We start from the raw sequence: 17140 nt of genomic DNA on the forward strand, positions 1-17140 counted from the left end.
GTTAAAGCTGGGAGAGCTTTTTGGCAGCCTGATGTTTGCCAGCAAAGAGCAGGGAGATGCTCCCAGGTGAGCAAAGGGTAGAGAAGGGTTACTGAGGAGGGCAGAGAAGCTGCTTTCAGGAAGAAAAGATGAACTGGACTCCTGTTTCCTCCACCTTTGTGCCCCTCCTTTTCAATGGAGAGCCTCAGTCCTGAGGAAAGTGCTCCAAGTAGGAAAGGACTGAAGGCTGTGAATGTGGCAGGTATCCAGTCTCCTGCCCCCAGCTGGAGTGTGAGGGGGCACTGGGCAATTTCACTGCTCCTTTCAGGATCCCTCAGACAACCAGGGAATCCTTGAGCCCAAGGTATGTGGTACCATCAGCAATTGCTGGCTGAAAGCTTGAACTGCCATTGTGTGCTCTCTGCAGGATGGAAGGTGTTCTCACCCTGGCAATCCATGCCAAGCTCTGCTGCCCAGGGATGAGGGTCTGGGGTCCCCTGGATGGAGGGAGGGAGGACAGCCCTAGGTCTGCATGCTGCACATTCTTTCAAGGCAGTTGGTGTTGGAAGCTTGGAAAGAAGGAACTGCTATGCAGTAAACTTCTTGGCTCAGCAGTTAGGCTGAGTAAAAGAGAGAGCGTCTCTTCTCATCTTTGAAACCAGCCTGGAGATCATTCCTGAGATGTGGATGGCACCAGCCATACCACTTAGCTGGAGGCTAGCACAGAAGCAAGCTCCCCCCCCTCCTCTGGGAACCTCCTTGTTGGAAAACCCAGACACATCCCAGCAGCTGGGGTGGCAGGAGAGTAGGATTCCCTTTGTGCTTAGCAGTTCTCCCATATCCACATCAGCTTTAGTGCTCTCAGCCAAGATGCTTTAATGATTTCTTTGGGGAATCACTGGGAGAACTTTGGATGCCTGGTTTTATTCCTTATTTTAAGTGGTGTGTCAGGTTTTTTTGCAATTGCAAACACAGAGACCTCCCCTCTGGGCAGCTGGGAGAGCATGATGGATGTTTCTGATCTGGACACTGAGTAGGCGTTTGTTTTATTTTGATATAAGCGCTCAGGATTGACTTTACAGAGGTGTGAATGAGTACACAGCAAGCAAAGTAGCAAAGAATTAGGCTTGCTGTGGGCTATCTTGGTATGCTCTTCCCCAGTCATGGAAACTTGTCCGTCATGGGCAGCAGCCATGTTATTTTGGTTCCAGGCAGAGATTGCCAGTCCTGCTAAATTGGGAATGGGTTCAGTCCCTCACCCCTACTAAAGGTTCAGATGAACCTTGTGTCCTGAAGCTGGCTTCTTTAATTGGATGGTTTTAGGGTTCTGGTGGTAAGAGGGAAAAGTACAGCGAGCCATGTTGGCATGTGTCCCCTGCTGCCAAGGAGGGGATGCTCAGGTGACACATCAGGAGAGGCACCGCAGGGCCGTTCCGCCCGGCTGCTGTTCTCCGAGCCAGTGCAGCAGGCACCAAAGAGTCCAGCAGTGATTCATCAGGAATCCTTGGATCTTGGCTGATTCCAATCAGTCCTGCTGGGCTGCTAAAATAGATATGGCCAGAGCATAAAATAGCTAATAAAAACAAAATCCTCCATGGAAAATTCATTCTTCAGGGTGTGAGGTTCCAGTTGCCATGCCAAAGCAAAGCTGAGAGGAGAGAGATTGGAGATTTTCTAGCTTGAAGGAGGGGAGGGGGTATTATTGATCTCATCTCCCAGGTCTTTCCAATCTGTTCGTTTACTCCATTTCACTTAAAAGATTCGCATCATGGTAACCTTGATTTATTATCTGATTTCTTTTTTGATTCAACCTCTCAAAATTGTTCACTGGGTTGAACCTGCAGTAATAAACCAGCACAGTTATTCCCTCTTATCTCTGGCATGCATGTAATGCTTTCTCTGCTGTACCCGATTCATTCTCACAGACAGGCAGCAAGGTGAAATTCTGAAAAGATTGCCCTCTCTCATCAGGAGTGTAGGGCAAGCAGAGTTTTCACTCCGTTTAAGAACAGAGCACAGAGGGCATGGCAGAAAGGGATCCAGGGTCGTTGTCTCCAGGTCAGGATGAGACTTCAGACAAGTACTGTGCTAGCTGTGGCCTTCAAGACCAGGCAAGGTCTTTCCAGAACTTAGCTGTGGAAAGCTATAAGACTCCTGCTGCAGAGGCTTGGCTACCAGAAGTAAGAAAGGTCCTAGCAAGGGTGCAGGAGACAAACCACTAGTCAGGTAGGGCTGGCTGAGGAGTCTGGGTCTAGCCCTGAGCAGGAATTGGTCAGTTAGCTGTATTGGCCTTGGAGTACCTTTGAGAGATGCCATGGAGAGCTTTGACTCATAATTTATAGGAATAAGCTACACAGGTATGTGGACATTATTTTATCAGTGCATGCATGTGCAGGCTGGAGGGGTTTGTGTCACTTTCGCTGTTGTAATTAGTTACAATAGTCATCTCTGTGTTTAGACAAGCCTAAAACCAAGGGCTGCATTATCCTCCTGCCAGAAGTCTGATAGCTGTTCTTAATTGGTATCTCTGAGTGCACAAAGGTTTTTATAAAATAAAGCTGTACAGCTGTGATATTTGCTTGGACTTGAGTCTCCCAAGGTGGAAGAGCAGAAATTATTTGTGAGCTGAGCAAAAAATACCCCCAGCAGGACGTGAAAGAGGGAAGCTTCTGGCGATATTTTAATATGTGTTAGGTGATGCTTAAACATCTGTCATGAATTATTTAAATGAAAGAGGCAGACTTACACCTGGGAGTAGCTGTGTTGGTATCCTAGGCTGTAGCATACTCCCACTGGAGCCAAGGTTTTAAGGGATTTGGGTGCAGCAAAAGTAGTACTTCTCTTGTAGTCCCACTTTACTCAAATTCTCCTGGCAGCCTTTTGAATGCTGCCACAGATCCGGGAAGCCCCTGCTGCTTAAGAAAAGCAGCTTTTCTTGTGTATGCTGCTGGTTTTCCCACTCCAAACCCCATCTGGAATAGTAAAGCGATCTGTTTCTCCAGGGTTAGTGAGCCATTGAGGCAGCCACATGAGTCTGATGGCCCCCAGGTCGTGAATGGTATGGAATCAGGGGATGGAACCTTCCTGTTACCCACTCATTGTAGCAAGTCAAGGATATCCAGCACTGTGGGAGGGTGTGGAGGAGTGCCAAAGATACAGTGTGTGCCAGGCTCAATGTCTTTCCACTCATAGGAAGTCCAGGGTTACGTCACAGCGTTGTTTTCCTGAGAAGATGGAGAAAGCAAGGAAGGAATTGGGGAATTTTCTGAGTAGGAGCAATCCTAGAACCAGCAGTGGGGCTTCTGCTGATGTCCCTACTCCAGGACCCTCCAGTAGCTCGAGGGTAAGTGCATAGAGCAGTTCTTTCTCCAGCACTGTCCTGAAAGGAAAAGACTGATGGTACAGCTCTTGTGGACACATACAGGCTTCACCCCAGGTCCTAACCCTTCCTTTGCTCAGAGGCCTTTGTGCAAGGCCTTGATCTGTACAAAGTGAAGCCATAAGGCTCATCCTGGTCAGAGTTGTGCTACCTTCCTCTGTAGCCAGTGACAGCACTGTCATGATTGCCTGGTTCAGGATGCCAGTATGGCAGGGCAGGCCTATGGTTGTGGTGATATATGGCAGTAAAACCCTAATGACTGGCTGCCTAATCAGCCCCCAGTCAACATCCTTAGCTGACATCAGGCCACATGCTGCTGGAAGATCCCCTGCCCCTGTGCATTAGGCTGAACTTTTCAGGTATTTGTGTCTCTGAGCCTTTTCTGACCATTACTCACAGTCTCAGCTGTCCCTAAAGTCTGGTAAAGTCAGTCTTACAGTCACACTTTATCTCTGTACCTCTATGATCCCCACTCACACTATGCTGCGGCTGTGCTCTGACACTTCCCTCACATTCCAGGGTGCTTCTGCTGGCCCCCACGTGTCCCAGTCTTTGGTGAACCAGGCAGAGCAGGAGCAGCACACCCCTAAAGGTAAATACGCTGAGAGGGAACAAGGTGAGGCAGGAAAGTGGGCCATAAATGTTCAGAGTGCCTATAGTGGGCATGCTGGGAATTAGGCTGCTGCCTCTGGGTTCTGGCTCTGCTTTCATTTTCAGTGCTTAGGGATGGTGCTGAGCTGTTTGAATACCCCATGAAAAGTGAATTTCATTTAGAGGTGCAGCAAAGTGATCTGAGTGGGTGGTAAAACCCTGCTTCCTTTTCTCATGGATAGATCCACTTCCCCCAGAGTTCAGGGTGGACTGTGCTGGTGCCTGTGGGAGTTCTGGTCCTGCTGCCAGGAGAACACTGAATTTGCATGTGTTCTTACTGTGCATGAAGCCAGCAGTGTCCTTTTCCTGTGAAAAATCATAGAATATCCTGAGTTAGAAGGGACCCACAAGGATCATCTAGTTAAACTGCTGGCCCAGCACATGATAACCCCAAAAATGAGACCTGCCTGTGAAAGCTGTTTTTGGGATTTAGATATAGCCAAAATCCTGGCCTTCCCTCATTTATTTATTCTGTACCCAGCTGCACCCCAGAGCAGATTGTTTTCCCTAGATTCAAGGACTCTGTGTGTGTACAGAGCTGCTGGTGCCACCTGCTTACAAAAACTTGTGTCATGGATGCTCAAATATAGGAACAGAGAATGGTTGAAGCTTTGCCAGCACTCTCCTGGCCCCTAGAGCACTCCTGGGGATATGGATCATAGACTGGCAGTGGGTGGGAAGAATGTGTGTGTGTGAGAGGATTTTAGAGAAAGATGGGAACTGTATATACCACCCTCCTGTGCTTAGATGTGACATTTATTTTCATGAGTGAGGACAAATGACTGTTTCCTCAAGTGAATCTTGACAAGCTAGACTCATCTTTAACAAGTGGAGACAGAACTCTATTTATGATCTGCTGCTTCTTCAAGGGGGAAGAAGCCATCAGGTTGGAAATGTAAATGAAACACTAAGTATTGACATAAATAGTTGATAGTGCACAAAGTGCCCTAATGGATGGTGCCATGGATTTGGCAACAATAAAGTGACTAAATTGGAACAGCTGTGCTCCTTGACAACAAATACAAATCAGGGCCATTCTGTAAAGACCCCAAGCAAGAGATGTACACAAGGCTGAAGAGCTGCATTTTAGGGATTCCTCACTTTATGGACCATGCAAGTGTGTAAGAGCACATTCATGCCAGGCTAGCTGCCCTTCCTGAGGGAGGGAAGTAGAGAGAGAGGAGCCAGTTAGTGGCTATTTCCTTTAGTCTCTAAGCAGACAACGTACAGCTACAAGGGTTGAGCCAGGGGCCATTTTAGAAGGACAAGGGAATGACCTCTTAGAGGACCCTTCCTATACCTAACCATCCTGAAACATGTCTGGCTTTAGCATTATTGGCTGCTCTGCACAATTGCTTTGAAATCAAGGGTCACATCCATGACTCCACATGCAGCACAGTGAACAATTGGGTTCAAAGCTTGACATTCAAAATACCCAATTGCAAACCAGAACCTTACGTTTCTCCTTGATAGAGTGTGAAAGTTCATCAAAGGAAAATCTCTCTCACTCCACTGAAATCTATTTTTAGTTCAATGCTTAGCTCTGTCTAGGGAATAGTGCTTTTTAAAGCTTGCATGCAATTACTTAATTTAGGTTAAGCTTCAAATTCCCAGTTTGCTGCTGTTCTATTATTTGCAACTTGTTTAGCAATATAAACAGTTTGGTTTATTTATGGGGTAAATGACATGGTTTAATTTCTGCCAGTTCTTGGAAATGTATACTTTTTTCTTAGTCCAAATTTCTGTTGAAAACGTTTGGCCAAATGGTGAGATTGTTGGCTGTTTAACTCAATTTTTTCTCACACCGTTGCTGATGTGAGTGGGTGGTTTGACTGAGCAAAAGCTGAGAAGAGAGAGGTTTGTCCCAAGGTGTGAATAGGCACTTCAGGAGACAAAGATGACCTGTGCAGCTTCTTTTCCCCTGTAATATTCATAAACCCTTTATCACCACCTTGACCAATCTCCTCTCAGCTATAACTGACTCTTGGTCTCAGGGCCCCCCAGAGAGGCAGGGGGATCCCATCCCTTTCTGAGGGTGATGGAAGCTGTGCATTAGAGACAGGAATTGCCCACTGTCATGTGGAGAGTCTGTAGCAAAGCTGGGAACAAAACAGAGCTCCTTAGAGCCAGGTCAGTGCCTTAGCTCCCAAAAATCTACATGACAGTAATTCTCAGTGGAGTTTTCTTCTATGCCATTATTTTGATACTGGAAAACCATAATCACATATTGTAGCAGGAAAAAAAAAGTCTTTATTTCTGTTTCTAATTTGATGTCTGCTTGATTTCTCTTACAAATCTAGTGAAGTGACTTCTGCAGACAACCCAGTAGACAGCAGAGTCCTCCTTTGTGTGTGAATGTAAAGCAAAGTGATGCCTGGTGGTTTCAGATGTGTTTCTCTTTGTTTTTTAGTCACAAAATTCAAGACGCCTGCGAACTTTAAAGGTCTCGTGGAGAAGCAAACGGTTGGACCATCCACTGAGATCCTCACTGAGTCAGATTTCCCTGAACAATCATTTAAGCCCAAAGTGCAGATTCCTTTCAAACGTGTTCCAGGGCAAAACCCTCGGAAGGTTGAAGTAGAGAGGTAAGTAACCAGAAGGTGGCTAGAGGCGTCACTGTGGAATGGACACAGCAGATTAGGGGGTTGACTTTTGCTTTCAAGACATAACATGTCAAAAATCCTTAAGAAAACCTTATCCTGTAAGACAGTAGTCTCCAAAGTGGGGTGTGCATGAATTGCAGAGGGTGCAGAAGATAATTCACTGGGATTTGGGAAGAAAACATTGTTTTTTAATAGTGTTTATGTCATCTTTTTGTCATTCTTTTTTTAATTTCTGGTTTTGTGTATGCTCTATAATGTATTAGTACCATAGTACAGTATATAATTTATAGATTGGAGTAACTGATCTTTCTGGGTCACTTCCACTGAATTATTTTGTCCTATAAAGGAAGAAATAGACGTGTATGCAATGTGTACTAAAAATGTTTTTACTGATAGGGGTGCACAGTGAGAAAGTGTAGTTGCAGGCATGGGAATGCCTATAGGCACATTAAGTGGCTATTTCCTCTTCTGATGTAATCCAGGAGGAGACGGCAGTATCTCGCCTTTGACATTGCTGAGCTCCTGGCCAGCAAGGGGATAGACTCCAATCAGCTGATGCCAAGGCACTATGACCCTGAAAATATGCCACCTATTGAGGAGACAAAAGATTCTGTGTTTCCCATCTACCTCCCATTACAGGTAAGAGAGCACGTTTGGTACTTGTGATCTGTCTCATTGCTTATACCACAGGAGGTTTCTGAGGACACTTAGCCAGTATTGACACAACAAGCGACAAAACAAGGAAAAGCTTTTGAGCTGGCTCGGGCACTGAACGGTCTCTGCAAGATGCTGAGCATCCTCTGCAGGATGCCCACGACTTCTATCAAAACTAATAGTCCTTGAGAGTGCTCCTCACTGGCCTTTGTGTGTCCAAAAGGAAAGGTGTCTCATGTTTCCTTCTGAATGCAGTAGTCAGCAGTATTGTTGCAGGAAACCTCTCCAGGTGTTGGTTTGTTTTCCCTAGGAAACGACTGGAGGTACAAATACTGCTGTTTGGGAGAAAATTGTCAGCCAAATATCAGCGCAGCTTTTGCACCTGGACTGATTTCCATATTTTGTAGCCCATTTAGGAAGTGCATGTTAATGTTTTCCTCTCATGAAATTTTTTATTGGGTGTTTTCTTGTTTCTGGAGTAAATTTTAATTTCCCTCATGTCCTTGCTTTTTAGGTATTTGACAATGATGAATTTGACTGTCGAACTCCAGAAGAGTGGATGTCACTAGGGCTGGAGCCAGGATCTTCTGATAGAAAGCCAGTGCCTGGAAAAGCACTTTTACCTACAGATGATGTACTTGGACATGGTAAAACTTGAATCAGTTCCTGCTCAAGCAGGGCAACACTAACAGTTACAGGCCCTTTCAGCAGAAGGGAACGTGTAGATTCTAATGAGTGTAGCTCTGAAAAGCCGTATCTCATTTTGGCCAGGCTCAGGCAGTCAGAGCCAGAGACCAGAGATCTCACTGACTGCAAGTCCTGCCCTGGACCGTTTCCACTTTGGTAAAAGTTGCCTTTGCCTTTTGACTTTCTGTCAGCACAGACAAAATTTCTCTTTATTGGTGCGTAGCTATCTTCGTGGAGTTAGGGTGTTCTAACTCCTAGGGCACAGTATGTTCTGCCTGAATTTCTCTGCAACTGCAGGAGCAGAAGATGAGTTCAGACTACAGTGAACATACAAGTAGTAAAGCTGGGCCAGATTAAGTTTTGTGGACATTGTTTTCCAATCATTTGTAGCCTTCTCAATGGGAAGGCATTACTAGGTACAGTTGTACTGATGTCCAGCTGTGGGTGCAGCTCACATTAACACATCTGCAGTAGCTTTAAAGCATGGGAACCAGCATCTGCAGCTCTGGAGCAGCCTCCAGAGACTTGACTGTCTGCAAAACTGAAGCATAAAACATAAGCTCTGTGTATCCTTGGGCAGCCAGCACAAGATGGCTGAGTTCTGCCTGCAGCTGTCTTGGGGAATTCCACACCTGATCACTCCTCAGGTTGAATGGACAGATAATGCTGTCCTGACCTGTGTCCATATTGTTATGAATATAAATACCTGTCTGTCTGGTGTGTGAAAAACGTTGAAAATTCTAAGCTGTAAGACCTAAATTCATTATTTAATTGGTCACAGCAGAAGCCCTGTGAGACTTGACTGAGATTCAAACAAGCAAATGGATTTGACTGTGGCATCACCACTTAGATCAGGAAAGTCCATTTGCTGTAGCCTCCAGGAGAATGGACTAACCCTGTTTTAATCCTTGGCTCTCTCAGAGGACCCCAAAAGCCAGGAGTTGATCTACAAGTGGATTGATGTCGGTGTTCTGGATTATGACAAGGAGACAGACCTCTACTTGGTCCATAAAACAGATGAGAAAGGTCTGGTGCGTGACGAAGAAGGTAGACCCATCCTCAATGGAGGAATAACTCCAGAAGGTGTGTTTCAAATAAGGTCTTTTGGAACCTGTCATATAGTCCGAGAGCCAGTTCATTACCCATGCTTGTCCTAGCTGGACATGGGAAGGACACCAAGAAGTCATTTAATCCCTTTCACCGTTATCTCTCTTGATATGTGTCTGTTAAACTTATCTGAAAAGACCTCCAGGGAAGAGAACTCCACATCTTAATTTGATCCTGTTTGAGGTTTTCCCTTTGTAGACACCTTTCTTTTTATTCCTTCTCCCATCCTTCTTGCCTTCAAGAAAAGTAAAATGTTGGGCTTTCTGGGTCAATGCCATTTTGAAAGGGAATGTGGACAGATTAAAATGAAGTACCCTTCTCCTGAAATGTTTAGAGATGCTCCATATCTCTTGCTGTCCTCAGCTTTGGTCCCTCATTTTGATCTCCCGCAAGCAGCCCAATTATCCTGTCTATCAAAAAGCTGCTGTCAGCACTGCAAGCCATTCTGAGTTTTGTTTTCCCTGCAGCCTCTTGTAAGCTGTACTTTGATTTCCCAGGAAGAGCTCCACTGTTGCCATGTCAGTACTGGGTGCCTCGGGTGTGCCTGCAGTTCCTGGCCGAGGATCCCCAGGTGTTTGCGGAGCGCGTGGCGTATGCCGACAGCCTGCGCAAGAGGACGCAGGGGCTGCTCATGTACCACCTGTATGTGGACTGCATGCCCACAGAGGGGCTGGACACCATCAACGAGAAAAGCCTGCAGAGGGTGAAGCGCTTGGCTGTACAGACTCCCAAACTGAAGGACGAGAAGAGGTAAAGTTTTGGGGTTTTGTGGTTGAGATGACTTTTGAGGTATTAGAAAGTTTCTTTTTTCCCAGCCCCGCAACCGAAGAAGAAGTCGAGATTTGTTGGTTCTGCTTTTCAAGGTTGTTTATTTTTTCTTATTTATTACTTCTTTCTCTGACCTGCTGAGATTTGTCCAGCAGGTTGGGTTGTGGCACAGCCTCTGCCCTTGGGGTGGTGTTAACTTTTTATGCTAAGAACTATGTGTACTTCATTTACAATAATTTTTCAATACCTATCACCTATGTTAGATAGTCTGTCTCTATTCTAAACCAATCAAAAAGTGTCACCATCTTAGCAGAAGATGGAAGACAAGAAGAAGGAGAAGGACAGGACATGCCTAGATTCTTCCATCTTGCTTCTTGAACCTCCATTCTAAAACCCCAAAATTCTACCTTTTCACCCTGTGACAAATTAACTATTATCTATTATTCTATTCAAACTCTTGTGGCTTGTAAATCCTCACTCGTAGTTGGTAATTTTTTCCGTGGACTAAAATCGAAGGCCCAGGTGTTTTTGACTCCATGCCAAGGTCTCTGAGCCCCTTGCCAGGGTCTCAAGTCACCCACAGCAGCCAGAGGAATGTTCTGGGTCCTGACAGTAAAGCATCATGTACTTGTCTGGGGGCTCAGCCTTCCATCCATAAACATTGTGGGACTTCATAGGGCTACAAAACAAGTGCAGTGGAGGCAGATCTTGAGCAGCCAACTCACAGACCATGGGTCTCACCTGACTTCCATTCTGTGCACAAGCACACCACACAGTTACCCAGAGTGGCATCAGAAGGAGGCAGATGGCAGCCCCAGGGACACGTGTACAGGATGGGTGGGCTGTCAGTGTTGCCAGCTGAAGTAGTTTCCATATGCAGACCCCACTGCAATTAAGTGGCCTTCAACAGCAAGAAGGTTGACAAAAAATGGCATGGCTGACCTTGCTGTCCCCCTGTGCTTTTGAGGAACAGATCAGTCATTGCTGTACTGATCTGCAGACCACCCATTGTCTCCAGAGACGTGGCTGTTGTCTGCTGATGACCCTTTTACCTATTAAAAGCTGCTAAAACAAATCAAAAGAAGAGCTGCACAGGGGAAGGCAAACAGAACAGGAGATCTCCACCTGAATATAATGGAGTATCTCTTTGTAATGCAGTTCATATTGGGGAGGCATTTTAATGTCCCTGGGCTGATGAATCATGAGCCACTGATGGTGTTGCTGGGAATCAGCCGTGACTGATTGCCTTGCTCAGAAATAGGAAGGTGTGAGGAGCTGCATGGTCTGCCGGCCTGAACTGGAAAGTAGGAGAGTAATTAGTCTCTGTGAGCAGAACTACAGGGACAAAGAAAAGTACTCTGCCTGCTCGAGGTAAAGGATGATGATTTCTTAAGGCAAATGGAGCAGGGTTTCAGCACTTATGTGAGTGTTCTGGCTGAGGAAATGGACAACAGGAGGCAAATGGGAGGCCAGCTTGTATAGCCCAACTTTTCCAGAACTGCCAGCTACTTTCTTTAGTTGGTGGTTATTTCTCCTTCCCTCTGTAATGTTTCTACCCGGTGGAGATGTTGCTTAGAACTGAAAAGACACTTAAAAAGGCTACAGTCGTAGTCCTCACTCCATGCTTGCCTCTGTCATTAAAAGTCCAGTTGATACCTTTGCTGGCTGCTTCATTGTCTGCACAATTCTCCTGATTTGTTGAGTGGTAGGTGGGCTTCTGGGTTAGCACATTTGGGAGGGAGGGAGGGAAGGAGGGGTGGAGTTTGCAGTAAAGCTACAGACATGCAGGTGCTCAAATGCCATGGGTTCTCAGTGTTCCTGTGTCTTGTAACAGCGTGTTAGACCAAATAAGCAGCCTGGAGAAAGAAGTGAAATTAGACTATAAACACACCATGAACATGATCAGCTTTGACAGAGTCGTCTCTTCCAAACCCGAGATGTTTTCTTTTGTTACCCTTCCAGACAAAGAGCAGAGGGAAGCACCAGACAAAGGTAGGGGACACAGTGAAACAGTTCGATTTCTTGTCTTTGATAGGATTTGTGGTTTGCTGTAAGAACTCTCAGGTTCATGGTAATGATTAGAGCTCCAAAGGGCAGCAACAGGAGATTATGTGAGACTTTTGAGTATGTCTCCTCTTTTTTAGGGTATATTTCCATGCTCATGTTACCTCAGTATAATTAGAACTCATCAGCTAGGCTGCAGTAATTCTGCAAGTGTACCCTTAATGGCACCAGATGTTTGGCAGTGTGATTGGCTTACCACTGTGCTAGGGCTGACTGCCTTGCCTTTGTTGTGCCCAGCTGGGAAATGCCTCAGGTGTGGAAGAGGGCTCAGGCTCCTTCAGAGTCCCAAACAGGAGGAAAACGTCCCCACTAAAAGATGGGAGGGGGGAGGGGAGCACATTTTGTGCACTGCAATCTTCCAAAAGCAGGAAGGCCTTGAGGTGCTTCACAAGTGGCCTCTCACAGATGAGATGACTCAGCTGTGCCTTGGAGCCTCAGTGGGAAGTTTCTTGAGTTCCAATGTTCTATCACATGGAGACTTCATGAGCCAAAGCCTTGGGAAGGTCAGGCACCAAGACAGCACCTTATGCAGCCCCTAATGGGAGGCTGCAAAGGTCTCTGCAGTGGAGCAGAGACTCCCTCTTTCATCCAGCCCTCTGCTGAAGCTGCTGCATGATAAGGCCTGTGCATTAGAGCAGAGTCCTTTTCACAAGTGCTTCCCAAAGGGACCTGTACTCTAAAAACAGAAGCTGAAATGGCTGTTGCAGGCAATGACATTATTTCTTGTTTTGGTGCTAGGGATCATTCCTATCCCAGACTATCCTTTCCATAAACGACGGAGAGAATTCAACTTCCTCTCCCTCCTGACCAGGCCAGAAGCCATCCATCTCCTTGCACAGGTACAAGATGAGTGCAACAAGGCAGCTGTCCTGTCTCTGTTTAACACAACTGTAACCAAACTTGTCTCTCTGGAGGAATTTGAAGAGATCCAGACTCAGGCCTTCACTGAGGTGAGCAGAGGAGGTGTGAGGGGTGAACACATTGAGCAGGCAGCAGTGCTGTCAGTGTGTATTAGACAGATGCAGCAGCTGCAGTTTGATCTTCTGGAAACTGATGAGCTGTCAAAGGAGGCATCATGTTTGGGGCAGGGAGAAATTTCCATGTGCCTGTCAAATTACTGGGATATGGGGAGAATGGGCTGAAAGAGTCATGGTGCCCTGGTTAGGGTCAGCCAATGCTGACCATGTTCTTAATGTGTTAAACAGGTGCCCCTATAGGGCTGCAGCCCTTCTTTCCTCCACCTGGTTTATACACAAATAAGGGTCCTGGTTGGCACTCAAGTTTCTTTTTTATTTTTTTTCCTTTTATTTCTTTTTCTTCATTTCCCCATCCATCCAGCTACAAGGCACAAGATCCTTGATTCCTCCTGAAACACTCATGGGGATAATGCTTTTCTACGCTCTATGTTCTTTATATACTTAATTAAATTACTCTGTTTGCAATGCCAATAGAGAGAGTAGGACAAAAATTTGCAGCTCTGTGGTGATTCCCACCAGAGGATCTTCATGTCCTCTGGTTGAGGGCAGCATGTTGCACCCTGGCTGTGGCCACATGGAGTAACTTGCACAGGGTTGCACACTAAATCAGTGGTAGAGAAAGTGCTGGTCCTTCCCAGTTCCGTGCTGTTTCAGCTAGGCAGTGTTGTCATCCCGTCAGTGACTAAGGTTCTTTTAGTACACACAAACAGCAAGCTGCCTGTGGAGCAGAAGTGACACTTGGTGGCATTTTAATAAATTAAAATACTGCAAACTGCTGCTGCCCTTGGCTTCTTCTGCTCTTTCTTCTCACTTGTCAAGAGAAGACAACATTCTGTCCTTTACGTGCTCATCACACTGTCTACACAACTTTTTGTGAGGGACCCTGACACAGGCAGCTCCAGGGATACCACTCTATAGAAAAGAGGAAGGAAAGGAAACACTATGAGTAAAACAGAGAACTCCCATTCTTTGTTTTTGTGGGTCTTTTGTCAGTGCAGGAGATGTATGACCAGGTTCAGATGTCATATGTGTAAGGGGTGGGGGGGGGGGGGGGGTTGAGAGCTACTTTTAGCTACCACAGCTCTGAGAGAACAGTTTTCTTTCCCAGCAGAGAAAGCTCCAACAGCCCCCATTAGTAGCTCACCTTGCCATACTGTTTTCCCATCAGCCCTCAGAGGATTACTCAGCTTGCTGCTTTCTTTGCCCTAGGTTCAGGAGTTTCTGAAGGGTACTTGGATCGATTCCATAACAACTGCAATTAAGAGCAGCCTTGAAGATGCAGGCAAATGGTTCAACCTGGAGGAGAGTGACTGGGATGCCTACCGGAGCTCCAAGCTGCGTAAGCTGATGGAGCGCATCAGGTTCATGCTTCAGGACTCTATGCGCTACCTGGTCCAGAACTCGCTCATCAGCTTCACCCAGTTTGTGCTGGATGCTTGCCAGAGTGTCCTGAACTGCCCAGAGGACATGGAATGGGGACCTGACATCACCAACAGTCCCTATGTGTAAGAAAGAAAGAAAAATAAGGGATGGGAAGAGCAGAAAAGTGTAGTGTTGTTGTCTTTTTAACTGCTGTTCTGCAATCAAGCTTTGCTCTGTGTGGGGCCTTTAAGCTGGGCAGTTTTCCCTAATCCTCCACCTGACATGTTCACTGGAGTATGGAAGAAGGACACAGAGCTGGCTGCTCTGTTAGCACAGCTTTCCAGCTGCAGTTAGTGATATGGAGCAGCCCATCAGAACCAAGGTCTGCTGTTTTGATGTACTGTTCTGAAGATAGCTACCTCCAGCATTCTTGGGGGAGCAAATTGTTATTGCTAATTTTTTTCTAGCCAGGAAGAATACCAGGAGCATGACTGCTTAATTCTATTCTTAGATGAAACCTCAGAATTAAAATCTGGCCTGGGATCTCTAAAGAATACCAAATTTAAGTTATCACACTGCCTAAAATTTTATTCCATTGGATATTGATTTAAGGATTTTTGCTTTTTGTGGTATTAAAGAAGGAATGTTTAGAAATGGAAAGCCAGAAGAAAAGAAAAAAAGCCCTGCCACTCGCATGAGGCCTCTTGCCTTTAAGTCAGTGGAAGTCCTGACACTGACTTCAGCTAATCCTGAGCCAGGCTGGTCACATGCAAGATTAGAAATACTAATATAACTTCCAGAAGGTGCTGTTTACGAGTATATTTGAGATACTGAATTTGAAAAACACCTCCAGTTTTTCTGTAAAGCAGCTCCAATTCTCAAGATAAGGTTATGACTTTTGGGGATCCTGATATGTCATGATTGATGGTTCCTTCACCTTTGATATAAAAGAGTTCTCAGTGTCTTTACTGTTAAATTGAGAACGCAGTGTTTTATATCTTCATCTGCATGAGACAGTCCTCTTCTCCTCTGCTTTCCTTTCCTGTCCAGGAGGCATTTTAGTATCAGCACCAGAGCAATACAGTTGTGTATCATATTCTCAAAAAGCATCCCTGTTCTTTCTTATCTCTTCCCACCACAGGTCTCAAAGGAATCCACTCTTTGTAACAGACATTGAGCTAGACAGCAGTGGTGTCCTCTTCAGCCCCTCTGTGGAGAGCATTGAGACATCTCTCATCTCTCTGTTTGACAATGGAATCCTGGCGACCCACACCATCCCACAGCTGGAGCAGGTGAGCATTTCTGCATCACCAGGAATACAGCTGTGCATGTGCCAGTGCATTGCAGCTCAGCACAGACACCCCTGAGCTTGTACTGAGGGAGGGAGGTGCAGAAGTGGGTACTTGGGAATTCAGTTAAATTACTCTGAGCACAGCACTGAGCTAATGCAGTTCCATTCTGGCAGGGTTTCTTCAATCTCCCCAACCTTGTAGCTCTTTTGTCTGGTGGTTGTTTCTGCTTTGGTGCTGCAGGTTCTGTGGACACATGGACACTCTGGTTGCCCCGAGTGGCTGGTGGCTGGTAAAAGCAGACTCATAAAGGAGTCTTTCTTTCATAAAGGAAATAGCACTGTTTCCAGTTCTGTTTGATGCAAGTCCCTTCTGCATATGCATCCTTCTGTCTGCTGCTGTGAAAGCCCTGTCTTCCTAGATCCTTGCTCTTTGAGGAGGAAGGCACATAAAACTGATCAAACAATTCCTGACACAATGTAGAAGTGTGGACTGCAAGAGTTCCTGAAGGTGCCACCAGGGGTTGCTTTGCCCCTCACCTGAGGAGGCACAGTTAGCTCTGTTTATCCTGAAAGACCTCTCCCCTTCCTCTTGCAGTATGTGTTGGAGAACATGGATATCCCAGGCACCCCCATGCTGGAATCAGTGGGTTTGCAAGAGCCAAAAGTAGAAGAGCTACGTGAGGCTCTGCGCTCTGCCATTCGAAAGACTCGGATCCCTCTCCAAGCCTACGGCAAGAGATACGAGAAGTTCTTAGAGATAAATAACAATGACATCAAGTACTTCCTAAAGTAAGTGGCTTCTGACAAAACCCCTGTGACCCCAATGACAAGCCTTTGTGGAAGCTGTTGTGTGGATGTGCTGATGTGAGAGTGTGGGGCTGTTCTGAAACCACGTGCCTCAGATGTGAGATCAGGCCCCTGTCAGAGGCTGCCTTCAGTCATGGGTGACAGTCCATGCTTTTAGAGGACATTGGTGGTGGCACTGGGAATTTCTTCCTGTCTCTGACAGCAGTCACATTCCTGTCATGCTCGTCAGTGTAATTGGAGATATTAATGGCCCTAAAAATGAATCATCCTGTTTGAGAATCCAGTTAGCATACTTGACTCTGACCTCCTCCCTATAGTGTCTGCTCAGGCTGATAGCATTCTGTAGAAAGTAATGTTTTCTTTTGTTTCAACCTCATTGTTTTCATTACCAAAACTCTTTCCACCTATTCTGTCCTTTAGCCTCTGTTACTTTAATGGACTTCTCTTTAGGTCTTATGTTTTCTCCAAACAGTGAGAATGAATCCCTTTTCTTTTTTCTTATTCCAGCTTAATCAATTTACAAATCACATCTGACAAATTCCTGTCTCTCCCCAGAATACACTGAAGTGCCTACCCTCCTCTCTAGTGCCTCCTGATCTTGCCCTGTTTACACTACTGCTTTCATTTTGTCTCTTCCTCTCTTCTTGCCATATTTCCTCTTTCATCTCTTTTTTCTACTCTGGAGCTACAATATCTGTACTCTTATTCCACTCTGCACCTATTGTGTAAATGTATGCTTTATTAATTTCATGTCTTGATCCTTTGAGTGGACACAAACAGCCTGGATGCTCAAATATTCTTAAGGTCTACA

General features: G+C 45.8%; 1 protein-coding gene across 1 annotated transcript in view; it reads left to right on the top strand.

Annotated features, from left to right (window-relative positions):
* Positions 1–3838: 3838 nt before the first annotated feature.
* Positions 3839–17140, top strand: part of DNAH1 (dynein axonemal heavy chain 1) — a 67803-nt gene continuing 54501 nt past the window's right edge. The window contains exons 1-11 of the mRNA XM_059856931.1: positions 3839–3950; positions 6420–6594; positions 7095–7251; positions 7781–7913; positions 8875–9036; positions 9558–9810; positions 11663–11820; positions 12631–12842; positions 14079–14374; positions 15373–15523; positions 16118–16311. Coding sequence (XP_059712914.1) covers positions 3839–3950; positions 6420–6594; positions 7095–7251; positions 7781–7913; positions 8875–9036; positions 9558–9810; positions 11663–11820; positions 12631–12842; positions 14079–14374; positions 15373–15523; positions 16118–16311 — 2003 coding nt within the window. The remainder of the gene's footprint in view (positions 3951–6419; positions 6595–7094; positions 7252–7780; positions 7914–8874; positions 9037–9557; positions 9811–11662; positions 11821–12630; positions 12843–14078; positions 14375–15372; positions 15524–16117; positions 16312–17140) is intronic.

This window comes from Haemorhous mexicanus, chromosome 11 (assembly GCF_027477595.1).
Source record: "Haemorhous mexicanus isolate bHaeMex1 chromosome 11, bHaeMex1.pri, whole genome shotgun sequence".
NCBI lineage: Eukaryota > Metazoa > Chordata > Aves > Passeriformes > Fringillidae > Haemorhous > Haemorhous mexicanus.